The sequence below is a fragment of the Phyllostomus hastatus genome, unplaced genomic scaffold, assembly GCF_019186645.2.
Source record: "Phyllostomus hastatus isolate PE091 unplaced genomic scaffold, TTU_PhHast_1.1 phas_contig_1162, whole genome shotgun sequence".
NCBI lineage: Eukaryota > Metazoa > Chordata > Mammalia > Chiroptera > Phyllostomidae > Phyllostomus > Phyllostomus hastatus.
This window is the reverse complement of record NW_025333537.1, coordinates 2172283-2199644: the sequence shown is the minus strand read 5'-3', so window position 1 is coordinate 2199644 and position 27362 is coordinate 2172283. Positions and strand designations below refer to the sequence as shown.

General features: G+C 53.4%; 1 protein-coding gene across 1 annotated transcript in view; it reads left to right on the top strand.

Moving 5' to 3' along the window:
* Positions 1–27362, top strand: part of SSH1 (slingshot protein phosphatase 1) — a 55921-nt gene that overhangs the window by 18693 nt on the left and 9866 nt on the right. The window contains exons 3-13 of the mRNA XM_045841396.1: positions 7083–7186; positions 11676–11740; positions 12202–12323; positions 14430–14498; positions 15511–15576; positions 17662–17856; positions 19295–19388; positions 20234–20362; positions 22853–22899; positions 24286–24432; positions 25941–26141. Coding sequence (XP_045697352.1) covers positions 7083–7186; positions 11676–11740; positions 12202–12323; positions 14430–14498; positions 15511–15576; positions 17662–17856; positions 19295–19388; positions 20234–20362; positions 22853–22899; positions 24286–24432; positions 25941–26141 — 1239 coding nt within the window. The remainder of the gene's footprint in view (positions 1–7082; positions 7187–11675; positions 11741–12201; positions 12324–14429; positions 14499–15510; positions 15577–17661; positions 17857–19294; positions 19389–20233; positions 20363–22852; positions 22900–24285; positions 24433–25940; positions 26142–27362) is intronic.

The following is a 27362-nucleotide window of genomic DNA, read 5'->3' as shown; positions in this document are numbered from 1 at the left end:
CCTGCTCTGTCTTGGTCCTTTCAGTAGAAGGATGAAAACTCATTCTGCCACAAATTAAGAACAGAAGTGTAGGGGCAGGCCGCCTGAGCGATAAGAACTATTCAGTTGAAGGTATCATTTACAAACTTAAAACAAAACTCGGTGCGTGTCTGTGGTCTACCAGGCTCTCAGGTGCCGACTTCCCAGGTGGACGGTGGGATGGCTCCACCCAAAGCCCAAGCTTTGTCCCCTAGCTTTGCACGTCCTGACCTTGGATTCATTACTACACTCGGGGATGATCAGCTTCCGAGAAACCAATTCCACTCACCAAACTGATAAGAAACGGGCTTACCCGCCAGAATAGACACGTGTGGATTCACAGTGGGGCCTTCTGCAGCAGAGACCAAACCCTCCCTGCTCACCACAGGGCAGGTGTCAGGAACCTGTCGGCGCTCCAGCTCCCCTCGCTCCTTTCTTTGTTCACCGACCCGTTGAGGCCCGGGTTGGGGTGGTGTCTCCCAGGGCCATCTCCCTGGATCCCAGGCAGGGCCGGGCGTCCCTCCTGTGTGCACATGTGTGTGCACACACGTGTGTGCACACATCTACAGCACCCTGCAGATTCCTCTGCTGCGCGACCTGCTGTGCAAAGTTGCTGTCACAGACACCACGGATACTCCCCTATGTCTGCCCGACCCACTGGAATGGGATGTTGCTCCAGGGCGGGACCCACGAGGGCTTCGTTTCTGAGTGCCCAGGGCTTAGCGCTGACCGCACACAGTAATATCCGTGAATCGAAAGGGAATCAACAGAGCCTCCTCTTGGGAGTGTTCAGTGGTACCCACCTTTATACCTGTGCCCTTTCTTCTGGAATTATGGTCAAGTCCGCTAGACGGACCACAGTCCACGTGCAGTGGAGGGCGAATTCTGTGCATGTATGAGTAGTCGGGGTTGTTTCAACCAGCCCAGGCAGTTTGGGGCCCTTTTCAGAGTCTGCACCTCAGGCTCACTTTCTCTGATTCTGTGCGAGGCGCAGTGTCAGAAACCCCAAAATCATACCATGGAAGGAACCTTCCCGTGTCCTCATCTATAAAATTGAGCATAATAATACCTGCTCAGTCCACCCGGAAGTTTCTAGAAGATCAGATCGGTTGACACTAGCTAGAGGGCTTTTTCATCAGCAGAGCTTATCAGAGGTCTGGCCCGTCGCTGTTGCTGTCACTTCACAGCGTGGAGAGGCAGGGCTGCCTTTCAGGGCCAGGAACGCTGGTGGCTCTGAAAGCATCTGGTAGGAGACTGGCACGTGCGCTCACCTGCTAACCGGTTCTGCGCGTCCAGGGAGGGTACTGTTCTGTTTTGTGACCTGGCGTGACCTCCCTCCATTGTACCTGACTGTGTTCTTCTCCCGAAGGGACCGTGTGTTTTTAGTGGCGGTGCTTTCACCCCCCTGCAGAAAACATTTCTCGTGCACGTACTGTGTGTCAGGCATTTTTAGGAATCCCGTGGAAGAAAGCAGTGTCTCTGTCTTTTCCGTGTGTCTTCTGTGACTGTGAAACCGAGGGGTTCTTGACCCTGGCTGTGTGTCAGAAGCATTTCTGAAACTTGTAAAAGCAGACGCTCAGACTTACTGCGGACCTTTTGAATTAGAATCAGTTAAGGTCAGACCTACACGTGAGTGTGTCGTAGAGGTTTCCCAGGTTCTTCAGCTATGTGGCCAGACGTAGAAATCAGGGGCATTAGCGTAATACCCTGTACTGTACACTTCATATTTCTGGTTTTCAAGGAATTAAGTTTCTAAGTGGCCTGGCGCACAGCCAAGCCAGCCAAACACATGCCCGTCCCTGAAAGAGGATCATTACCTTTGCCCTTGCGGACACTCGGGTGGGCGTGGCTTGGCACCATGCTCCTGCGTCTGCAAGTATTTGCTGTGTGGGTGAGAGAACAGAGCCCTGTGAGTGAGCACCAGAGCATGCCTGTGGTAGAACACGAACTACAGCCCAGACCAGCGTATTTGTGTTTCCTGAACTTCCACATGCACCAGACTCACCGGGGGGTGAGTTCAGCGCAAGGCTTCCCTGGCTCTCCCTGGGGGCTGTTTCAGGCGTTCGCCCGCCTTCCTGCAGTTGTCGCATGAAGCAGATCACGCCTGCCCCTCAGAGCCGTGGGAACCAGGCGACATGGCGTAGCCGAGTGCCCGGCACAGTTTCTGCCGTGGGGCGGGTGCTGGTAACAACAGTGCTGTTGATGGAAAGCGGCTTGGCCAGCATGGCTGTGCCACCCACAGGGCTCGTCACGGTTCCCATTCAGTCTGCAGGCACCGGTGGTGTGTCCCCCTGGGCAGGGTGATTGAGGTGGTCCTCCAAGCCTTCTGCTTGTCCCCAGGGCCTGTGCAAGAGCTCTAACGCCAGGGCTTCTCTTCCTGAGGTCCTGTTGCCCTGCATGAATCCCTGTGTTTCCTGCAAACGATGCTTCCTCCTGCTGGGAGCAAGCCCTGAGGACGAGCTCATCTTCTGGCATCTCAGGGAAGCGTGCTTTAGTGGCACCAAAGCAGCGGCGTTAGTCATCTGGACCAGTAGGGACGACGGCACTGCAGGGGTTAAGAAGGTGGGCGCAGGACAGACGTACTTGGTCTAGTCCCATCTTGTACTGATGTATGTTCCTGGGCAAGCTGTGGTTTCCTCGGCTGCAAAATGCGAATAATTGTAGTGTGTGTTTCACTTAACCCTTCCGCGAGGATTTGGGGGTTGGGGGGAGCTTCCACATAAGACCTTCCCGGAAGCCTCTACTCAGTGCTGCCTCCTCCATGAAGACTTCCCAAATGCACCGGTTAGATGCTCTCTCCCCTCTTCTAAATACTAGTAGGGTTCCTTTCGTAGGGGGCGGATCCCATTCTGCCCTGCATCATGGTTATTGGTAGCCTTACTTTATTTCACTGGCTGAACGAAGTGCTAAAACCAGACGGCTCCCAGCCAGCTCCTGCGCCAGGCCCTCCGGGAGCTGGGCCTGCTTTACCTCTGCCACCTGATCCTTCCCGAGCCCCGTGCCTGCAGCTCTCAAAGCTCCTGTGTGTGCGCCCAGGGTCTCTCTACCTGGAACGCTCCCGCCCTGGACTTGCCTCCTCAAGTAGCGATTAGCACGACTGAAGAATTCCCAGAATGTAAAAGTGCTTTTGAAAGCGCCAAGAAACTGGCAGCTGCCCACGGTCAGTCACTGTTGGGTGAGTGGATGGTGTTTTGACAAAAACTGGAAATCCTCCACTGTGTCGATGGCAACAAGCTGGGCTCCCCGTGGCCCGGGGTGGGTGACTCGGCGGCCAGCTGCTTTCCCGCAGCCTCGAACCCCAGAGCGCACGCTGCTGAGGCCCACGCGGCCGCCGTGGGAGGCGAGTGATCGGAGGGACTTGGGCCGCCTCGCTCCCTCTGAATGGCCCTCTTTCATCAGCATGCGCAGGGACAAGGGCCTTTTCAGCCCAGACATCGGGGAAGACGAGAGTTCCACAAGAGCCATTTGCTCTCCGGGTGGGGACGTCGTCCGAGGACGAGGACTCCTTGCTGAAGGACTCCGGCCTCGCGCTCACCTCTCAGCCTTCTCCGGAGACCCTGGGAGGCCTGTGACCCCGACAGTCATGACCCTGTTCCCTTTCACCGGCTTCTGCGTCTCCCTTCAGCCACCTCCTCACTTCTGCTCTGCAGGGGTTTCCAGCCCAAATTAGTGCGTATCTCACCTCTGGTTTCTCTTTTCCTACCGCGTCTCGGTGTCTGGATGACTGGCTGTTTACGCTCTGAGGGCTGGGGGATTTTGAGGAGCAGCGGTTGAGGTTTCTCTCTGTCTTCAGTGCGTCGTCGTAGAAACTTGAATCCCGCGTCATCGTCTGAGGCCAGTGTGGTCTGGGAGCATGTTTACGCCCTGGAGACAGCAGCGTTGAGGGTGGGGGTCGGGAGGGCAGGGGCTGGCTTTGTTTTCAATTCCTGATTTCTTCTTGCAGCGACAGAGGAAGACAGTTCAGTTTTGTTTGTCTGGGTCTGACCTTCTGGAGCTCTGGTCACTCTGTTCAGGACACCAGCATCTTTGAGGCGATGGCTGGTGTCTTTTGCTCCCAGCCCTGAGCAGCTGGGGAAGCGTGTGTGCCCTTGCCCAAGTGCACTTGTTAAAGGGCTTCCTTCCCCACAGGGCGCCTCGAGGCTGGGGAACCAGGGTGCAGCGCCCCTGGGTATGAGAAGCCGGGCCGAGAGCCGCCCGCACGGAGCCCTGGCAGCCAGAGGGAGTGTTCGTGTCAGCCAGCCAGAGGGTGCGTGAGGCTCTGGTGCAGTGAGCACAGACCCAGAGACGGGAAAAAGGGTCACGGAGAATGTCTGCATCTCATTTGTGTGAATCCTGTGACGGCCCTGCTCCGCGGCCTCTTGGCCCCGAGAGGCATCTTGGGTGGCCATCCCGGTGCTGCATCCGCTCACTGTCTCCCCAGGCGCAGGGCGAGGGCACCGGCTCGGGATAATGTGTTCCCTGGGCTCCCCTGCGGCTTCCAGCCTCACTCTTCCAGTAAACGCCCGTGACTGATTGCTGGGAGGAGGACAGAGGCCGCGTGTTCCTGGCCGGCCGCACAGCCCCCAGACAGCTGAGTGCACGGCACGGGAGGCTCCGCGCTTTATCAGCCTCGGGAACCCTGGGGCCCGGCTGGCCTCCTCAGTGATCACAGGGATCCTAGGGTAAAACCGTCCTATTCTTTTGCATTGTTCCCCTTTCTTTCCAAAGGAAGCGTGAGGGAAACCAAGGGGAATTTTCGCCCATGATTTCCAAGGCAAAGGTCACCGTTAATGGCTGGCTGTTTCCAGAGTCCTCGGGTTTCTGGTCAGTATGGATTTTTGTTTTTCTTTTTCCTTTTTTTTTAAAACTCCTGAACAAAAGAGGCTGATGTCGCCTTGCAAAGATTTTCCCCAGCGGCTTTGACGAACTGATTGTTACGTTTCGTGGGTTCGGGAGTCCGTCGGGCAGCTCTTCCAGGTTTTGCTGAGAGAAGGTAGTGAGCGATCTGGGTCTAAAACGGAACAGTTCTGGAAACAGACGTGGTTGTGGAAGTTTAAGGCAGGAGAGGGCGACAGGTGGGAAGGGTCGGAAGGCGTTGGGCGATTCTGCCACCTGCTACGTTGAGACAGCCTGGATTCCAGATGGGCCAGAGGGGCGCCAAGCGCTTCTCGCTGCCCATGGGTGAGAGTGGGACAGCGAAGAAAGGGTGCTCCCATCACTCACGCCCCAGGCTCCGCAACACATGTCACTTGCAGCGCAAACACGTGACTGGCAGATGGGAAGGATGGCTCGGCGGTGCGCTCGCGGTCATGAATAAGGAAGCGTTGTGCAGATGTCAGGTGTTGGTGTAGGAAATCCATGAAGCCAGGTATCAGCAATGCAAAGGCACCAGTAAGGAAGGCAGGGCGAAGCCTTAGTGTTTGGTGTCTGAGCGGTCACTGCCTTTAGCATGGGGGTTCAACCGGGAAAACTAACAGGTTTGATTACGGACTTCCATTCTAGAAGATAACCGTTGTTCTGATTCCTGGATCTGCTGGCTTCCATGTTAGCTTGTGTGGTGAGTTTTCTTAGCACCTCGAGTTACATCCCTTAGCTGGGTGTTCTATTCCAGGATTGGAACGTTCGACTACTCACCTTAGGTGTCTGGGGCAGAGGCGATCTTGCTTTTTTATGTGACAGAAGACGTTGTTATGTTTCCGTCAGGAGTGGATTTGCTCTCTGTTAAAACAAGAAAAAAGGTGCTGCAGGGTTTTTAAAGATTTTTCCCTTCAAATGATTTACATGTTAATTGGTTGCTCAAGAGAGAATTAATGATCTTTACAGTTTCCTAAAATTTGAACTGTGATCCTCTCTCTCAAAATTAATAAAAATAAAATGTGTTTTTTGTTATGAGTACAATGTATTCTGTTACTTTGAAAATCCAACAAAAATAATGTTTTTAAAAAGTTAGTATTTGTTTGCTGTAGGAGATTTGGAACATACAAAGGGGTAGAAAGAAGATAATCATGGATAGCTCAACCCCTCAAAAATACTGTTAATAATTTTGGTATATTTTATGGGTAGTTTTCAGAGTTTATGGAATTTTTGAGTAATTCTACTAATTAATAGATAATACAGTCTATCAATTTATACAGTCTTAATTTCTCCATCAGCAAAAGGATTTTGGGGGCATTTGGAAATCTTGAAAAATGTTTAATTGCAAATTTTCAGCTATAGGTTGAATGTAAATGTGTTTTTTTTTAAGATTTCACTTATTTTTGGAGAGAGGGGAAGGGAGGGAGGGAGAGAGGGAGAGAAACATCAATGTGTAGTTGCCTCTCGCACACCCCTACTGAGGATCTGGCCCTCAACCTGGGCATGTCCCCTGCCTGGAATTGAACCAGTGACCGTTTGGTTTGTAGGCCAGCACTCAGTCCACTGAGCCACACCAGCCAGGGCTGAATGTAAATGTTATTGGTAGTTGAAATAACAAAGGACCAAAGATACATTCTGCTCCAAAATTCACTGGGTCAGGTTCAGGTTCTCTGCGGCAACAGTGGACAGAGCAACCTTGACTAACTTACATCACAGGTCAATTGCCACTCACTTTTCTTAAGATGCAAACAAACAGTGGAAGCGTCATTTCCCCTTCCTTGGGTTCCATCACAGGAAGGCACCAAGAAGCGGTCAAGTTGTTAAAAGTCGTGGAGTCAGAAACAAGAGGTCAGCAGCAAGACTTAAATGCACAAAGTGAATCACCCTGTCCTAACCCGAGAGTCAGCCCCTATTTTTAGAAGATGCCGTATTACAGTGCCGTCCCTGTACAGTACCCTGCAGGAAAGGGCTCTTGGCCCTGGAAGAGCCCACGTAAAACCTCGGGTGTTTTAGCAGAAGCATTCTTTCGTCACACAAACTCCCCAGGAGCAAGCTTGCAGCTAAGGTTTGGGGAGAAAGACCGTTATGTGAAGTTTTGATAAAAGCTGTTTTATCCCATTTGATTTTTATATGCTGTTTGTCCGCACTCCAGCTTTGCCTCTGGAGCATGTCCTGGCCCGTTTTCCTCTCTGAATTCCAGCCTAACTGTGCCCGGGTTTTCTTCTTCCCAGCGTAAGCGAGAGCTTTTTCATGGTGAAAGGAGCAGCCCTCTTCCTGCAGCAGGGGAGCAGCCCTCAAGGCCAGCGAAGTCTTCCGCACCCCCACAAGCACGCAGGTAAACTGGTGTTCTCCCACTGGAACGTACTTTCTGTGCTGCTGGGGGGGCTTCCCGTCGGCGGTGGTGAGCTGTCTGCTGGGTGTCGAGGCCAGAGCCGTGGCGGGACCAGCTAGTAATGCAAGCCCTTGCTCGTGCAGGCGGTCCACACGTGTTTTCCAGGTGGCACTGGGAGCGGGCGGCCCTTTTGAGTGCCTGTGTCTGCCTCACAAGTAAGGTGGTCAGTAGCGTTTGGTTTGGATGTGAAGATGTCCTACTCAGAGTTTATCAGTTAACTGTATATTTTAAGTTGTAGTACGATTTTTTAAACAAATGCACCAGAAGGCATTACAGCCTGGTGGTGTCCCCATGAAGCCAGCCACCTTGGGGTACTACGAACCTACTCTGGAGATGCTGTCATTTCTCTGAGCATTTGGAAAATTTCTTGCTTTTGGGGTTTTTTTTCCACATTCTCTACAATCCACTACTCTTACAGTTAGTATCAAAAGGAAAAAAATCTGTTTTTATAAAAGGCAGTGAAATGAAAAAACAGCAGTTATTAAACTTTGCCAAGACCATCTAAAAAGAAACAAAATTTAGTGACACATTTGACGTGAGCCACCAATGCCTACCTAGCCTCACAGAGCGCCGTGTGTCCACACTGTGCATCCCCCCCTCCCTTCTTCCACCCCATAGCTGGGAGGAGAGGGTACCCGTGGACAGAACTCACGGAGCCCTCATTTCTTAGCCAGGGGCAGGGGAAACCCCAGTGCCAACCAGAAGAGGATTCCTAGCTGGTCTTCCAGTGGAACAAAGCCATAAAGTGTGTTGTCTTGGGTGTTGAGCCTATAGGTGATAAAGTTTTTAAATTCTTGTTTCCAGATTTTCTATAACGGGATGTATTACTCTTACAATGCAAAGAGAGCTCCAGCCAGCCTCGTTTGGGGAACTTACTTATGAGCCTTTGTTTGACACACACTGAGATGGGATGTCTCTATTTTTAATGGTGGATTTGGTTCGGGGACGCAGGGAAGTGATAAAGTAGGGGTTGAACCTAGTACTACTTTAGGTCCAAAAGCAAACAAATAAGGAATGCCTATAAAGTAACAGGCCTGGTTTTCTTCAGTGACTTGACTCTGAAACCAAAGGCAATTTGAGAAGAAGAATTCAGAAAACATTTGTGCACAAGTTGACCTTTGTAACAGGTGGCGGCCTCTCCAGGTGCTTCTTGGACAGGCCCCACACACCTGAGCGTGAGCTGGAAAGGCCCCGCACGCCTGAGTGTGAGCTGGACAGGCTCCGCATGCCTGAGCGTGAGCTGGAAAGGCCCCAGACTCTCAGACGACAGGGGAAAGCCACCGCACTTGAGGCCAGTCTTCTTGTCACTTCGATCACTTTGTTGGTCTGACCTCTGGTCATCCAGCCTCACTTTGGATCTGAGGGCCTCGATTAGAATTTCGTCTCTTATAATTCGATAGCAAACACCCAGGGCTCAACCAACAGTTTCACGTGATGATATTTATAATCAAGATTCAAGTCTATTTTAAGCCAGGAAAATAGTCGTCCTGCACAAGGAGGCATTGTGGTTCGGGGAAAGAACACATGCTTCGGAGCCAGGCAGGCCGGCGTCCGGTCCCGGTTCCGCAGCTCACTCTGCTGTCACCGTCAGCCCCTGAACCTCGGTTTCCTGGTCTTTGCGGTGGGTGCCAGGGACCAGAACCTCGGAGGGCGTGGACATCCAAATTCACGCGGGTAGCACACTTGCCTCCCTGTAGGTGCTCAGTTGTGGTAGCTGTGACGGTTACTGCGATGGCTCCCAGTGCCACAAGCCCATCCACAGAACCTTTGCTCTTGAATTTGCCAACGGTTTTGCCCTGTTAAGGGTTTAGTCATTGTCATGAACAATGCTCAGGCTTTGTTCGCTCGGTGTGAGTCTCCTTCCTCTGGATCAGACAGTGCGTGCACAGTGCGTGAGAGCAGGAGGAAGTCAGTGCAGAACCGTTCTGCAGAAGCCCTGAGTCAGGCTGGCTGGTGCATCCGCTGAATGTGCGTGAGAGGAGGAGGAAGGCCACTGGCTTGTCGGCTCTGTGCCCCTGGGGTCTGGGGTGGCTGGTGAGCTCAGAAAGGCAGCGGGACCGCAGACTGTCCCTGGGTGCCCCACAGCCCCCTCAGTAATCGCCGTGCAGAGCTAAGTACCAGAGCTGCAGGTGAATTCTGTACACATAAAAGTAATCCAGTTCGTGTCAGCCAGCCCAGTCCCTCTGAGACTCTTCCTGGGACTGAGCTCTGTGCTTCTCTGCTCTGGTTTTTGTGCAGGTGCCTGGCGAGCACGCCAGCGTGTGGGGACTGTGTGTGGACGCCAGGCTGGGGTGGGGACGTTGGCCAACAGTCCCACACCTCCATGAGCCGTCCCGCGGAAAGGAGTCCCTCTGCACAGAGTGTCCCCTTCCTGTAGGCGCCCGTCTGACACGGGGCTGCTTTCGCTTTCATTCACGTGCTTTGACTCGGAGTGGGTAGTCTCGGGGCGTGGGTAGTCTCGGGGTGCAGGCAAGCCAAGGACCGGCATGGTGGCTGTCAGCTCTTGTGGCACTGGTGACAGGACAAGCAAGGGTACCCTTAGGCAGAGGGAGGGGATGGGGCCCTGCGTCCTTCTTTAAGTGAGTCCTGACCTGCAGGTCATCCCTCCCGGGAAGTGGTGCCAGTACAGGGCCCTGTGCCCCGCGGGACCCTGTAATGGAGCGAACAGACAGGAGGGGCAGCTTGCTTTTTTAAAAAATGTTTTCAATTAAATTTTACATTCAGAATCATCCTGTATTAGTTACATACAAACAGCAAAGCGGTCAGAAAGTCATGTACTTTACGGAGTGGTTCCCCTCAGCCCCATACCTATTTATTTCCACATGATTGACTGTATGCCCTGGGTTGTAATGCACATACATCTCTGCGGCTCCTCTGTGGCTGCCAGTTTGCACTGCTTCATCCCATCCCCTTGTCACCAGACCGCCAACCGCCCCCCTGCCCCCCTGCCCCCCCCGCCCCCACCGACAGCTGTCAGTCTGTTCTCTGTATCTACGAGTCTGTTTCTGTTTTGTTTGGTGCCTTATGTTGTGAGGGGCAATTTCCTGATGACCGGATTCCTCTCTGGGGCGGGAAGTACAGCTTGGACATCACATATCAACCTGCCCTAAAACTTAAAAGGTGCTTTTGCCAAAGGAATAACTTCAGTGTATTGATCCTGCTGGGTCTCTAGTTGTGCTCTGTAGGGTGATTTTTTTTTATAAAAAAAAGAAGATAATTCCATTCCTTAGGGCAGTAGTTTTCAACCATGTACTGCAGGAAACCTGTCTGTTTAGTCAGGGACACTGGCCTGTCTTCCTTGAGGCTGTCAAGTAAAAAAAATGACAACAGCCAACACAATAGCTGTCCAGTGTGAATGAATCAAAATTTTACTTTTTTTTTCAGGTTGGCAAAAAATACATTTTTTTAGTGTGCCGCAGAATTGTAGTAATTAGTCTGTGTGTGCCATGAGATGAAAAAGGTTGAAAATCACTGCCTCGGGGTGTTGCACAAAATGAAATTAATGCAGATTTTTCCTTGCATTTTTCTACATCACCATCTTTACAGATGAACCTTTTCTTCAGGAAGAAACCCATGCAGACATTTTTTTTTAAAGTACAAGTGAGAAGAAAAGCAGCGTTGGGGTCACACTTGCTCCTTTACTGACTAGGAAGTTCGGTTTCCGGGGCCCCACTGCCTGAAAGGCCCAGCTCCTCTTTCCATGGGGCTGGTCCCACGTGGCCTCGGAGACTGACCGCCTTCCCGCCCTCCCCAGCCAGGGGGCGCCGCTGCACCCTGGGGCCACTCAGAGAAGCTGGGAACCTGGCCCTGGATTGCTGCCTCTTTTAAATAATGGGGGTAGGAGGGAGTGTGTAATTTTTAGCAAGCAAAGAAAAAATGGCAGCTTGCTGTCATTTCTCTGGGCCCTCGGCCTATTGTCTGTAGAGTCACTTAGGGCCCCCCCCCCACCCCAGCTCATGGAAGTCCCACCTCGGACGGACGGCAGATGCAGGAGAGCTGAGAGAGGGACGGTGGCGCCCAGTCCCGTCCTCCCGCCTTCAGACAGCTCACCGCCGGCCCCTCCTTCAGCTGCGTCCTGGGTTCCTGCCGCCCTACCCTGCAAAATGACGTTCGCTTGAATTTAATGATATTTCCATTCCAGGCTTGTCTGTATTTGCCACGTTTTGTATTTAAAAACCCATATAAGCAAGTATTTTGGAAAATAAAAGTCACTTTTAAAAACAGCAAAAAGCTGTCTCTCACTTGTGCTCATGATACTGTTCGGGAGCGGGGTGAGAGCGCCGAGGCTTGTGTTTTGGGATGTTCCCCTGCGGTGGAGGGAGAGGGGTGTTCACCCCCAGGTCTTCCCTCAGGCCCGTGAGACCCCCTCTCCCAGGTTTCTTCCTGGGAACAGGTGGGCGGCCCTCTGAAACTTTCTCCATTGGTCCGATAGGTGACTTGCCCCAACACCTTCAAGTGATGATCAATCTCCTGCGATGTGAAGACAGAATCAAGCTGGTAAGAAGAGACGAGAGTGGCAAGTTTGAATTTTTAATTGTGAAATGTAGTAGGGCATTACGAGCAATGGGTGTGGTGGGGGGTGGGGGGTGAGTTCTGCGATTTAAAAATCCCCCCAAGTTGTTAACGAAAGCCGAAGCGGAGTTTGCTCCTCGGCGCCTGGGAGGCCCAGGGGAAGGATGCGTCAGGGGCCCGTGTCAGTCTGTGCTAAGTGGGCACCTTCGTTCTCCGGATGTTACCATCCACCCATTTAACCAACGTGGGGAGGGGTCTCCTTTGGGCCGGCCCCGTCCCTTGTGCTGGGGGTATAAGAGGGATGTGGCTGCTGTGTCTAAGAATCTCATCTTGGTTCCTAAACTCACAGGGGGAAAGGTAGAAAACAGAAGCCCTTGACCTTGGTTGGGCGAGGGAGGGGGCCCCAGCTGGAGAGGCAGCCGGTGAGAGCATCTCTGCCTGCGCAGGCCGTGCGCCTGGAGAGCGCCTGGGCGGAGCGGGTGCGGTACATGGTGGTGGTGGACAGCAGCGGGCGGCAGGACACAGAGGAGAGCATCCTGCTGGGCGTCGACTTTTCCAGTAAGGAAAGGTGAGTCTGACGGGACGGCGGCTCCCTTCTGTGGCGGGACAGCAGTTGCTGCTGGAAAAAGATCGGCCCGGTCCCATACCCTCAGGAGATGACAGTGGGATGGGTGATGGCAGGTGGTGGGGTGATCGGGCACCACAGAGCACGGCATTTCAGCTCTCGCGTGCGGGTGCTGTGCTAGATCCTGCCTCTGCTCTCCGAGCTCAGGGTATGCTGAAAGGATAGAAAAGCTACGCCGTGCTTAGAGCTCTAACACTGGGTGCTCTAGAAAGGGCATCTTAGCCTGGAGGGCTTCCTGAAGGAGGTGACAGCTGTGGTGAACACCCAGGTAAAAGCAGGGACCATCCCAATGAAGCAGGGAGGGTGCCACCCCAGCAGACCAGCCCACGTAAGAAGTATGTGCTTGATAGGCAGCATATCAAGTGCCTTATCCAGCAGGGCTGTCCCACTGATTCCTAAGCACTGGCTGACAGGTCCTGGGTCAGAGGCTTAAAGAGAGGTTTGGAATTTCCCAATAACTAGAGGCCAAGTTCAGGATATCATAGACCCTATTATTTTTCTGAAATGAAGGCAAACGGTTCTTCTTACATCTAGGATAAGTTAATACATGTGAGACCATTGCAAAGCCTAGATTTGTTAAAACCAGATTAAAGTGACTCCCTTTAGTCATCGTTCATTAATCTGCTGATTCATTAAGCAAACAATTTGCTTGCATTCTCCTGTGCATGAGACAATAGGCCAGGCCCAGGTAAACAAAGAACAACAGCACACACAGTCTTGGCCTCAGAGAGCCTGTACGCTCCGTGAGGAAGGAGAGAGCCGTGATCAGAGATGCTGGCTGGTGGGCTCAGTGATGCAGAGACACGTGGGGGGTGCTGAGAACACAGGAGAGGGATTGGCTGTAAAGGGGCCATGCCAAAGGCCTCTGGAGCATGTGGTGGCTAAGCCACGTCTTAAAGGACGACTGGGCAGTATGGCAAGTTCAGGAGCAGGGACGTGTTGGTTTGGGACCTCCTTGCCTCACCCTAGCACTGACATAGCCACGAAGCTCCGGGAGCTACGAGTCTCAAAATAAGTTGTATTATGCAGCTCTGCAGAGGAAATAGAGTTAGCCCATCAAGAACGGGCAGGACTGTAGGGTGGGACCTGGGAATTGGCCTAACCCGAAAGGCTTAGTCTGCTTTTACCCGAAGGACTTAAAACTCCCTTCCCCATGGACGTAGAAGCCGAGGGTGGAGGAGTCTGGCATGGGTGCAGATGCTCTGCGAACTCAGGCGCCCTGGCCACACAGCCGCACGCTCCTAACATTACTCCCGGGCGGCTGTGCAGCGGTAGCAGAGATGTAAGCGGGAGATCCCCGGAGGTCAGCGGCGCTGGCCTTGGCTCCGTGACAACGGTTCCTCACAAGCCGACTCTTTCAAATGCCTGAAGAATGTTCGCAATAACCCGAGGAGCCCCTCTGATAAAGCCCTTTCATTCCCTCCATGTGTTTCAGCGGCGCCAGTCGCTAAAGTATCATTTCACGGTGAGGATGGGCAAAACAAAAGCAGATTAAGCTAGTTCTTAAAACAGCAGCTGCCCAAAAGGTACAGAAACAGAGGTCCAGCACCGCACTCCAGTAATGGTGCTGGCTCCCTCCCCTCCTCCTTCACCCCAGGACCGGAGGCTGGGTCGGCCGCCACCACTCGCCCATGTCCCCCAGAGTGAGTGTGGCCTTGTGCCCAGAGTGCGCCAGCCATCGGCGGCCTCACCCCTGCTGCAAGAAGGTCCTGTGGCTGGCTGCTTGCTCCGTGTCCCCTGGGAGCTACAGCTGAGACCTGGTGTTTATGGAGCTGCCACCACGCCAGACGGTGGGGTCAGAGCACCCTGTGACTGTCTCTGAGAAGGGGTCACTGGCAGCTCCCTGTAGTGGGCCGTCTCAGACCCGTGTGTCCTGGAGTTCAGGGGTGAGCAGTGCCTGCAGAGCTTCTCCCAGATACACACCCGGCGGCCAGACCCAGGTCAGGGGCTGGTCCCCTCTGTGAGCTGGGTGGGCTGGGTGAGACGCAGGGAAGTGTGGGTGAGCAGGGGGACTCCAACCCCAGGCGGCTTCTCTTTCCTCCCGCGCAGTAAGAGCTGTACTATCGGGATGGTTCTCCGGCTGTGGAGCGACACAAAAATCCACCTGGACGGCGACGGGTAAGCAGATCCCCTTGAAAGATTCTTTTCGTCACTATTAACTCTGAAACGTGAGTCGGTTTGAACATCACTGGGTAATCATCAGCAATAGAATCATGTGTGTGACGTGTTTATTGCGTCAAGGAGAAGCAATATTGCCCTCTAGGGAGCCACACCAGGAGAGGGGCATCCTGGGCATCACGCAAAGGAGTTTGGGTCGCGAACTAGCCGGGGAAGCGTATTACAGGAGATGGCTGCTGTATGAAGTTCTAGAACAGCAGAAAACTGACATTCATTTGTTTGCCCTGATATGGCAAATGATCACTCAGGACATGCCCTCCATGTGGGCTGGGCCCCAAAAGTCCACAGATACATGGGATGGCGGCGGGAGCTCAAGGTCTCGGTGGGCGCGGGGAAGGACACGCAGCGACAGGCACAGTGGTGTTCTGAGCGCCGCGCTGGGGCTGGCCCTGGGCCGGTGGGCCAGAGGAAGGGCCCTCGGGTCTGCATCCATTTGGTTCGTCCCCACTGGGATTCCGGCAGTAGACGTGATGCCGCCTCGTAGGCAGATCTGGGAGAGAAGAATAAAAATGTGATTTCTTGATAACGTAGAATTATGGTAACATTTTTCCTTTTTAAAATTTTGCCTTCCATTAACACATTTTCAGTGCACTTCCAAAAAAGATGGGATGCGTGGGGTGGAGGGTCGCAGGTAGGTTGGGACTGCCGTGGGAGCACAGAGGAGATGGCATCAGATGCCGCCACGGCCGCGCGCCCTTTGCTGGGGCCTCAGTTTTTGTAGGCTTCAGTTGCTGGGTTAGAAACAAGCCTTCTGGGATTGGGAGCCTGTCTTCCCCCTCCTTGCTTTGCCCTTGTCTGGTGCAGCCGTCCTGCAGCCCCTCATCCGACAGCGTGAGACACGTGTGTCCTCAGTGTGTCCCCGGCGGGCCTGCCCCCACTGTCTCGCAGGGGTGTGGTTAGAGGGTCTGTCTTCTCACCACGGTGTCTTTTTGTTGCTGTTTTTCACTCCTAGTGGATTCAGCGTGAGCACGGCAGGACGGATGCACGTCTTCAAGCCCGTGTCTGTCCAGGCCATGTGGTGAGTGTGGTTTTAGGGACTTTTAACTCCTGAGAAGTTGTTTCCAACATGACAGCATGACTAGAAAAACCCCTTCCACCAAGAAGCCCGTCTAGGCACATCTGATCTGCGTGTATGACAAGCGATACATAACCAACTTGCCCGTCTTAACCATTTTTAAGTGGAGAGTTCAGTGGCACTAGGACTCGCACAGTGTCGTGCCGCCGGCACCGCCGTCCACCCCCGGGACTCTTCCATCACCCCGGACAGAACTTCCCTCCCCGTTACTAAACACAAGCCCCCGACCCCTCTCCCCAGACCCCGGTAGCCTGTTCTGCAGTGTCTCTGTGGATCTGCCCGCTCCACGCCTCTCGTGTGAGTGGACCGCTTGTCCTCCCGTGTCTGGCATCTGTCCCTGAGCATGATGCTTCAGGGTTCATCCGTGCTGCGGCGTGCGTGAGATCTCTGTTCCTTTTCACGGCTGAGTGACCGCCTGTCACGTGGGCAGGCCGCGTTTGTTTATCCGTGCGTTGGTTAATGGGCTCCTGAGTCGTGACGCCGTTCGGCTGTTGCGAATGGGGCTGCAGCGAGCACCGGGCTGAGTGCCCGCTTCCGTCTCCTTTGGTTTACACCTGGGAGTGGAATTTCCAGGTCACAGGGTAGTTTCACGTTTAATGTTTTGAGGAACCACCACACTGCTCTCCGTTTATAGCCCCACCAGCAGCAAGGTGCAGGATTCCAGTCTCTCTGCGTCCTCGTCTGCGCTTGCGATCTTCTGTGGTTCTGCGTAATCGCTGTCCTAATGCGGGGGGGGGGGGGGTACCTCCTTATGGCCTGGACTCGCACTTCCCTGATTAATGAATGTTGGGCGTCATTGGATGCGCTCGTTGGCCGTTGTGTGCCCCCTTTGGGGAAGTGTCTGCGGTGTCCCTGGGCCCCTCTTCAAGGTGCTTGGTTTCTGCTGTGGAAGGCGTGTTGTCCCTGCAGGTGCACGCTCCCTCCCGACAGGTCTCGCTGCGCCCGGCACGCAGCAGGCATTCCCGTCTCTCTGCTGGGCGCTGAGCATCTTGGACAGAACTCCTGTCCACGCGGAGTTTCAAGGCTGTAGGGGGACGAGGCCATAAGCACAAAATTCCTCTGCCACTCCGCTCTGTAGTCAGTTCAGGGTCGTTTTGGGGGAAATCATGAAATCGTAATTTTCTAGATGTCCCAGCTGCTTCTTTGTATCCCTGGGTGATTTTTTTTAAATCTCTTTCTCTCCAGGCAAGTGAAAAATAGCCCTGTGTGCTTTTCCAAAACTTCTGAACCGGGACTAAATTTAGTAAATAGCTCCAGTTTCTCCCCTCCAGCAGCCCAGAGAGGGGAGCGGCGTGTGCCACCAGGAAAAGTGACGAGGACCCCAGTGGTCTGTGTGCCGTCGTCCACCCGTTCCCTGATGGCTGCCCCCCACCCGGGGCGCACTCTCCCGTCCCTCGTCGACGACGACGACGCCTGATTCACCCTGTTCGCTGGGAAATTTCCAGCCCCTATTTTTGTTAGAAGAAGTAAAACAGGAATGACTACGTTGGCCATTACGAAAAACATTTTTAATGTTGCTCCTCCTGTCCCACCTCCTTCTCAGGCCCCCTCTTCTGCTGGCCTCTGTGTTGAAGTGACTCTGGAACTCGTTTCCTTATGAATCTGAGCTGCAGGAGCGTTGCTGGGAGGGGTAGGGATGAAGCGCTTTGACTGCAGTGAAAGGTCTCCACTGCCTAGCGCTGGTTCCTTCCCTCCCATGGCTGGGCCTCACCCTGGCTCCTGCGTTCAGACCATCACGGCCTGGATGTAAATCCTGATCCTTGGGAGTTAATCAGTGCGCTGTCAAATGCAAATGAAGTGTGAGCCAGCCTGACGGGAAGAGTTAGGAAGTTTTCTGTTTCCTGTTGGGAATGGTGGAGGATGTTCCCTCTGCTCTTGGGTCAGTGCGCACGTCATGGAGACAGGCTGTGCCACCAGCCGGTCCTTCGTGACTGGCCTTCCCGGCCGCGTGTAAAAACCCCTTTGTCGGAGGGAGACCCCAGCACTCCTTCTGCCTCCCAGGCCTGACCCTCTCCCCCTCCTGCCCAGGTCTGCCCTGCAGGTCCTTCACAAGGCCTGCGAAGTGGCGCGGAGGCACAACTACTTCCCCGGGGGCGTGGCCCTGGTCTGGGCCAGCTACTACGAGAGCTGCATCGGCTCCGAGCAGAGCTGCATCAACGAGTGGAACGCCATGCAGGACCTGGAGTCCACGCGGCCCGACTCCCCAGCCCTGTTCGTGGACAAGTGAGTGTGGCACCTCCTCACCCGCTCCTGCGCCCGCCCCGTGGGGCCCTGGGTCCACACAGGGCCACACCCCCTCCCAGAACCAGCATTTTAAGCAGAGGTTCCTGGCCTGTGGCCTGTGGGTGGTCTCCGGCTGGGGGAAGGGTCTGTGACCACCACCTCCCCTTCGAAATTGCAGACACATCGGGAGTGAATGTTTTTCTGGGGAGCGGCTCCCTAGCTCCCGTCAGATCTCAAAAGAAGCACGTGACCCACCTGCGTCACTGGCTCCCGGGCAGGGCCCCATTATCATAGACTGGACTCTTAAAGCCTCTTCCTCTACCCTTTATGGTTTTTATTTTAATTTTTCAGCGACAGTTGACATTCAGTATTATTTTATATTACTTTCGGGTGCACAGCACAGTGATTAGACATTTAACGAAGTGACCCCTCTGATATTCCTAGTGCCCACCTGGCACCAGACGCGTCGCTGTTACAACACTGTTGACTGTACTCCTGTGCTGGACTCTGCATCCCTGTGACTGTGTCATAACTGCCAGTCTGCTCTTCTCGGTCCCTTCACCCCTGTTGCCCAGGTTCCCAGCCCCCCTCTCATCAGGCAACCTCTAACAAGTATTATGAATGCAACAACCAATTCCTTGGGTTCCAAAACACGAGGGCAGCCTCAGAGGCAGCAACAGCGAATCGAGTGGCCTGTGGCATGTGGCTACCGGCAGCGCTCGTGTGGCCACAGGCTGCCCCAAATTGAAACCTGGTTCCAGGAGAGGGAAGCGGCCTCCCCTTCCCTCCATCAGGCCCCTTCCCCGCAGTGTCGGGGACACTGCGTCTAAGAGGGCCGTGCGCATGGGAGCGGCCTGAGTGAGGACACTCCAGGGCCGTGTCACATGGGGCCTCACGGAAGTGGTGAGAGGGCTGGGGAGAAGCGACAGCTGGTTTTGAACAGATGAGGGGGCGTCGTGTCACAAAAGGATTGGCCTGGTTCATGTGGGCTCCAAATGGAGAACCAGGGTCGATGTATGGAAGTTACGGGGAAATACACAGATTTTGGTGCCACGTGAGGAGGAGATCCTGGGAGCTGTACACAGCCGGGTCTGTGGGCGGCTCAGGGCTCAGCCGTGTCCTCAGCAGAGACCGAAGGGCCCTGTGGCATGGGGATGGTACACGGCGGTTCCAGCATCCTGCCCTGAGAGCCTAATTCTCTGCAGGACCTGAGCGAGGAGGGCGCCTCCCAGCCCCTCTGGGCCCCCTGGATCTGCTCCACCTTTGACTCCTCTGTGAGTTCTGGACACAGAGCAGGTCTTCCCCGTCCCTCTCTGCCACCTGCTGAGGACACTCACGCCAAGCAGTTGTCTCTGGGAGCCAAGCCCAGGAGCGTCTCTTTCTGCGAACTTGGGCCCCGGTCCTCCTATAGCTCTGTGCTTTGCTGGTTTCTCTCCAGGCCAACCGAAAGGGAAAGGACCGAGCGCCTCATCAAAGCCAAGCTCCGGAGCATCATGATGAGTCAAGACCTAGAAAATGTGACCTCCAAAGAAGTAAGAGAACTCTTCCCTTCTCTGCAGGCCAGAGGTCATTCCTCTGTCCGGCTGCGCAGACCTGGTCTTCCAGACCAATCAGTGCACTAGCTCCTGGTGGCTTTCTCCTGTGGGACTTAGCAGAAAGAGGACAGGCCTTAGGGTCAGACTCTATTTTGAACCTAGCCCTGCCTAGCCCTGTGGGGCTCGGGCAGATTTCCTGGGCTCTCTGAACCCGTAGGGCCTTCAGTGAGAATGCCACGAGCCCTCTGCATAGATTGCACCAAGAAGCATTTACCTGCTGGCACCCTCTCCTCTGCTCCACTTTGCCTCACCAGGACGTGAGGCCCTGGACTGCTTTCCTCCTGCTTTTTGATGTTTCTCTGGATCTTATTTTTTCCTTTTTCAGTGGCTTTTTGTTCAAGAAATGCAATGCATTTTAATAACAACTTAAACCAAATAGACCTAAGAGGTTGAAATGGCCATTTTTAAAAGTTACTTACAATCTTTTTATTTAGTAATACCTATGCCACGTTGTATTGTGTTGCCTTCCAAAGCAAGACGAGTCTGATTTTGTAATGTGCTTGGTATTTACTTGTAAAGGTGCAAGTGCTTTAAACGCAGAAAAGGCCCCGTGAGAATCGGATTTCTTATTCGAAACAGTAAACTGTCCCCACATCAGATTGACTTCGAGGCTGAGTAGCCTGTGTCCCTGCCACCCATGCCTGTGGGCCACGCGTGTCTAAATGCAAAAAAAACCCACTTTTTTTTTAAACAGCCACAGCTTGCGTTGTGACTTTACTTCTTGGAGGGCGACGGCTATTTTTTTTGACAAATCACTTTTCCTGATGTTTTCCACTCCACAGATCCGTAATGAATTGGAGAAACAGATGAACTGCAACTTGAAAGAATTCAAGGAATTCATAGACAATGAGATGCTCCTAATCTTGGGACAGATGGACAAGCCCTCCCTCATCTTCGATCACCTTTATCTCGTAAGAGGCACAGCACACCTCAGGGTTTGGCTTGGGGAACGTAAATTTGACCTTGATTGCTTAGAGCAAGTCGGAGAGGGGAGAGCTTACATTACGGAGAGCTTACATTACGGAGAGCGTTACGTTTTGTTACGTTACGGGAGAGGGGAGAGCGTTACGTCATGTTACGTTACGCCACGTTACGTCACGTTACGTCACGTTAGAGAGAGCTTACGCGATCCCGGCTGCACGGGGACTCGCCTCCTCGGGCCTGCCGCCGCCTCGCGGTTTGCCCTGGAGCCAGATGTTTGCGATGTGGCTCCCAGCCGGGCTGTGGGGAGCTGTGTGAAAGCTCCTTGGCGTAGTCAGTTGGCAGCCGTGCTCAGACCCTGGCCCCCCCTTCGCCGCCTTTCATCACTTAGATGCAAACCCCCTCCAGATACCTCTCAGTGGTTTGTGGGCTAAAAACCCCCAGTTACGAAAGGGAGCGAGCTCGGCAAACCCCAGAGTCATGCCTGGGAATCCCGAGGTGTGAGCAACGGCAGGGAAGGCAAACCGGACACCTGCAGGGCCGCCTCCCCTCTGCTCGTCCGGGCGGCCGCTCCGTGCACGGCCCCCAGAGCTACAGAAGGAACAGGCCTTGGTGATGCAACCTCCACTTCTTGCTCAGATTTTCTTAAAGCTGTAAATCTCCATAGAAGGCAACTGGCAAGGTTTCAAAGTCAGAGAGCCTGTGAGGAAGGCACGTTGCTAAAATTAGAGGCGGTGCAGCGTAGTAATGAAAATCGGCCCCACCAGGCCAAGCTCCCAGCCCCTAGCCGGACCAGCAGTGTGACTGGACACGGCCGGGACTGTGGGTCTCTGCCTCTTTTTTCCTTCAGCCTGGACCTCATGGAATGATTATGAGGATTCAGTAAAATACAGATTTAAGGCATTCTGTGCATAGATAAATAGTAACCATCAATAGAGCAGAAGTCACTTCCTGGGGAAGTAAGGAAGTGTATTTTTTTTTTGCTTTGGAAAGCATAACAATTTTGTCCTTTGCCTATGGGGAGTAACTAATAGTCTTCCAAGTGCATGTGTCATGATATATATTTATTATGCTAAATATATATTTAATTATGTATAGTTACCGGCCTGTACACATTCAGTGAATGTGTTAAAATGTACGTAAGTATGTGGGTTTGAAGCCTGTGTCTTGAAAGCTATGGGGCAGCTCTGGGCAGCCCTGGGCTCTGCTCTGCTCTGGGAAGCTGATGGTCCTCCCTGGTGGAGACAGGCCACGAGGCACCTCCAGCCCGTCTGTCCACTAGGTGGCGATCACGGCAAGAAGACAGCGCCAGCGAAGCACCAGTTATTTTTCAGTGTGGTTGGTGCTTTATGTCACTTTTTCCATGAGAGATACCAAAGGAATTTCTCGGCTTGAGCCTCTCCCTCCAGTGCGAAGCCCCAGCTAGCACCCACACGTAGCCAGCCCCATCCGGGTCCCCGAAACCCCTGCCCGCGGAGGGGTCTGCCCTCTGCGCAAAGGAAGTTCACGTGGAGAGTACGCAGGTTTTTTGCTTCGTGAGTTACGTGTTGTTTGCTTTCCCTAAGAGCAAAGTGATGGATTTTCCTTGTTGTGTTTTTTCCCCTCCACGTTCTTTGCGTACTTAGAAACGGAGGGCTTGTTTTCTTTAATACCATTTTTTACGTATTAAAACGTGTTATAGAACGTTAGGAAATATGAGTAAGTCTAAAGAAGAAAAGTAAAGGCATTCTCAATTTTCCAAATCTAGAGGTAGCCTTAGTTAACATTTCGGCATGTTTATTTTTCTATCTTCTGGGTTTTTTAAATGCCTGTGTAGCTTTTTTTTTTTTTTTTTAAGGAAAAGGGAAGGGCTGTACTGTTCGTGTTCGTGTCTCGCTGTATTTGCTTGTCATTACGTGGCGTTTCCCAGGGTCGTTACGTGTCCTCCGAAAGTAGGAGCTACTTGAAATGCTCCATCACGTGATCCATCCTCATTTATTGTACTGATTTCTCCTTGCTGGACCTTTGGGTTGTTTCCACGCTTTTGTTATTATAAATAATCTTAAATGCCCTTCTCCATAAATCTCTGCAAATTCTGGGTATTTCCTCAGGGTAGCTGTTTGTAAGTGGAATTTCCGGGTCAGAGGGGGGGAACCTTCGGAATATTGCCAGCACGCTTCCCAGAAGAGGCAGAGAGACTCCTGCGAGGGTGGCAGTGCCCTCTCCTGAGCGGGAGGGGGGGTCTCACCTCCGGTGAGAGGACCCGCTGAAGGCCCAGGAGAGGAAGTGGTGAGGGGGGCAGGTTTTCCTGACCTTACCCCTCCCCTGTTGTGCTGCCCACGCGGCGAGTGTGCGGGAACCTGCTTGGATACCGGCCTCCGTCGGTTCTCTCTGTCCTCGGAGGCCAGGGGCCATAAAATCACCGTCAGGGCCAGCATCCCCAGAGCAGTCTGAGGCTGACACGTGACACTCACGGGGGGTTTGTGTGATCTGTCCCCCAGGGCTCTGAATGGAATGCATCCAATCTGGAGGAACTGCAGGGCTCAGGGTGAGTCTGCTCCTCTTGTCTTCCCTTGTCCTCCTAGGCAGCCGAGACACCCTGGGCTCTGCCACCCAGGTCGAGCCCTTGAGCTACCTGCCCGGAACGGCCTGCACCCTGGCAGCCAGGGTGATTTGCGTAGCCAAACAGATGCGCTTTAGAAAGCCACCTCCTGAATAATTCATGGTCTGCATTTTCCTGGAGTTTGTGTGATGGCGTGTGTCCCAGAGAACAGTCCTAAATCACAGTCCCCTGGTATGGTGGTATGGACTGCCTGGATGCGGGTAGGGCCACAAGCCCCTCCCCCACCCCACTGCCCACAGAGATGCTGAGAGTCCTGGTGTGGACACACCTGTCTGCTGGGCCACTCAGAAGCTCTGATCCCTGGACCACTCCTGGTTCCAGCTGAACTTGTACTTGTGGACCTGGTGGGTCTCGTGCAGCCAATACTCGGTGTTGGGCAGAAATCCGTGCCTGTCCTAGTCTGAGAACTGCCCAGCAGCAGGAATAAAAAATGTTTAAATCTAGACCTTCAAGAACAGATGTCTGGACATTTTTTCGAAAAAACTACACAGCCACAAAATCACCATTCTGTGGGTCTGACATGATGGCATCCTTGAGTTACTGCATTTGAAAATCAAGACTAAACAAATCTTAAAATATATCTTTAGAATTACTGGTTAAGTTATGTTCTTTCAACAGAAAGTATTCTTAAAATGTAGAGTGATACTGTCTATGCTTTCCATTTTGCTGGGAATAAGTAAATTATTTTAAAGGTATTTTCGTCTAGAGCATTTATAGATATTCATGTATGAAATCTGTTGGAGGTACTTTGAAACTCCTGGTCTTCCAGGGATATACGTATTAATTTTAGAAAGGACAAGACCTGGCTAGCAGACCCTCTCAACTCTTTATTTATTTATAGCCTTCCTTGTTTCAAAAAGGATGTAAAGCAGTTCCCAAGGACATAAATAATGGACAAATATATTCTGCTGTTTAACTATTTAAAACTGGAGACTTTGCATTTCTTAAGGCTTCTGTATGCACATAGTAGTTACGAATTTTGAAACTTCGAGAAAGTTGAAAATGTGTTTAAGTAATATAGGTATCTACTTTCCAGAATTGGCATTGTTTACCAATGCTTTGAACTGTTTAAGTGTTTTTATAAAGAAGTTTGTTTTATATTATAAATATAGTACATTCTCATTGTAGGGCATTTAGAAGATATCAAAAATTTTTTTGTTAAAGAGAAACAAGTCCCACTGTAAAAACACAAATCCTTTATTAATGTATATTTGATTTTTTCTCTGTTCAGTTTTTTGTTACATTTTGTTTTGTAGTTCCTCATCCTGATTCTCCAGATTTGTTCTCTCTTTTTTCTCTCTCTCATTGCAGTGTTGACTACATTTTAAATGTCACTAGAGAAATAGATAATTTTTTCCCTGGCTTATTTGCATATCACAACATCCGAGTCTATGACGAGGAGACGACAGACCTTCTTGCCCACTGGAACGAAGCGTACCACTTTATAAACAAAGCAAAGTAAGTGGGCAGAGAAGCCAAGAAACTGCTCTGAGGAAGACGCTGGCAGATGCTGGGTGGGCAGCCATGAAGGGCAGTCCCAGACACAGGCACTTCCTGGCTTAGGGAGCCGTGGATGTCGATGGTCCTTGGATGGGGGACCACAGGACCCCTAGCACCAGCGGGGCAGAGCTGTCGATCTCCAGGCTGGCCCGAACGAGCTTGTTCTCTCCCACCTGTCACTGACGGTGATGCTTGACCCCAGTCTCATCATCAACACGGCTTCCAGTTAAGAATCCAATACCATGTGGACACTCTTGGGAGCCTCTGAGCCAGAGGAGAGAGAAGGGAGGGCCAGGCTGTATGTGGACTCGGCGCGCTTCTGGGACTGCTTCCCCGGGGGAACATACTCGGGCAGACGCCCCGAGCCCGGCCTGCCCGCTCCACCTGAGTTAGTGTGGTTTTCCTGGGTGAGCGAATGGGACGGGCCGGGAGCCTGTCCCTGGTTTCCCCCAGTCTCTGCACTCCCTTTGCCTTCCTACAGAACGGCTCTGTCTTACCTCAGGCAGGGTTGGGAAGAGAGAAGCCTTGGAGGCCCCCCTCCAGGTCAGAGCCCCGTGACCTGTCTGTACCACCGTGTCCTCATAGTTTGTTTGCCTGCTCTAGGGAAAGACCTCAGACCAGCAATCCCCTCCCCCCCCCCCCCAAAAAAAAAGAAAGAAAAGAAAAGGCCCTGAGATTTGGTGATGATTTTTAAGCCTGAAGTAGGAGAAATGAGTCTGCGCGCACCTGGCAGGCTGGCTGCTTCTAACGTAAATAGGCAGGTGGGCTCACCCCCTGTACAAATAAAGCTTGCCAGATGCCGCGCTTTCCGACCTGGTGTTCCCTTTCATCCTTGAGCGAGAGATACTCAGAGAAACCCTGTGTCTGGCCTTGCTGCATCTGTTAAAGCAGCCACGCCTGGGCCTGCGCCGCCTCCTCACAACCTAGGGCCCCACCCTCCCCTGGCTCCTTTCTGTCTTGGCCCAGAAAGCTGGTGGTGGTGCTGCTGCCCTCGCCCTGGCTCCTTGACCCTCCTGTCTCCCCAGGGCCTTGTGGCTTCCGGTTCTCTGACCCCGTTTTCCTGCAGTAACCCATTCCCTGTCTCCATCTGCTCTAGCTGCTGAGTTATCTTCTGCAGATCTCCCTTCTGCTGCCCATTTGCTTCCCACAAAAAGGGGTTTTGGCCTCCTAGCCTATCCCAGCGATGTGGGAAGATCCCCACTTTGTCCCTGGAGGCAGCCCAATCTTGGAGCTCTCCCTGCAAAACTTGGCTAGGCCAGGACAGATTTATCTCGATTTCCCATTGTGCACTAATTGATTTCGCAGTGAAGTTATTTCCTTTGGAGGGTGGGTGAGCATATGCCGTGTAAACATCAGGGCTGGGAGGATTTGGGCAATGACACAACTTCAGGGTTTGAAACTGCTCGTTGTGTAAAACCTGAGAGAATGAAGTTAAGCTTTTTAAAAAACCCACCCCCCTTGCCCAGGCGGAACCACTCCAAGTGTCTGGTACACTGCAAAATGGGAGTCAGCCGGTCCGCCTCCACGGTCATAGCGTACGCGATGAAGGAGTTCGGCTGGCCGCTGGAAAAGGCGTACAACTACGTGAAGCAGAAGCGCAGCATCACACGCCCCAACGCAGGCTTCATGAGACAGCTGTCTGAGTACGAAGGCATCTTGGACGCAAGGTGGGTGGCTGGCTGGCTGCGGAGCCCTGGCGGGCCTGGGCTCCAGAAGCCGCCGTCTGCATCTCGCGCGGAGGCTTCCACAGCCAGAGCCCTGGCTTGGGGGAAGGGGGCGGGGGCTAGTTTGAGAAAAACAGCTATTGTTTGGCGTGTGACGAGTGGTTTCCAGGAGGGATCTCTTCTGATTTTGTTGGCACGCTCAGCTGTTTGGCCGCTGGAGGGAGCGGTGCCTAACGTCTGATCCGAGGCGACGCCGTGTGCGGCACGGGCGTGTGGGTGCCCCGTTTCCGGAGCGTCCGCTTTGGGCCGCGCGCCATGCCAGGCCGGGCCGGGCCACAGGGCAGTTCCAAGGACTGTGGGGGGAGGGGGGCAGACCAGGCCCCCACACTGGAGCACGCTCGTCAGCCTGCCCCAGCCTTCCTTTTCTCCGTCTGAATTAGACACCAACACCCACTTGGCAGGGTGGTTGTGAGATGGGCACGAATACGGACAGGTTGACCCTTACAAGGCTTTGCTGGACTGGGCTCATAGCAAATAATGATGTAGCTTTTCATACATTTCTCAGCCCCACCTGAAAGGGGTTGCAAAGTACAGGTCATTCCCTGTTAGGCAGGAATACAGAGCCAACGCAGGATGTCTGCTTGTCCCACGTCACGCAGCCAGTGGAGGGCAGAGTGGAGCACGTGCCCAGGTCTGCGGCTTCCGAGGCAGGGCGGCCCCAAGGTTCCCCTGCCCGACGGGGAAGGGTCCTCAGTCACCCTGGGAAGACCCTGCTGGGCTCCGAGACTCACCCCTCCCTCCTCCCAGCCCGTTCAGTCTGTGGGCGGCCTCCCGGGTTATTTCTGACCGGTGCTGGGAGGGAGCCCCAGGCTAGACCTTGTCCTCTTGACCGTGTTTGGGGACGCAGGCACGCCCTGGAAGGCTTGGCCGGGGTCCCAGGGACAGCTCCAGACATCTCACTGTCCACCACAGAGTGGCCAGACGGACCCCCAGGCAGGGCCTTGGCGGGGTTGGGGGGTGCGCCCCTTGGTCCTTCAGTCCCGCACTCCCGTCTTGCCTGTGGTAGCCTAGGCAGGGGTTTCCAGGCTGGGTCCGCCGCTGCCCAGCACTGAGCTCCCACCGCAGCCCCATCGAGGGCCTGCTTGGCCGCGCCCGGAACATGCCCGGGGAGCAAACAGTTGTGAATGGTCACGACACTCTCTCATTGGACACTAACAGTGGATC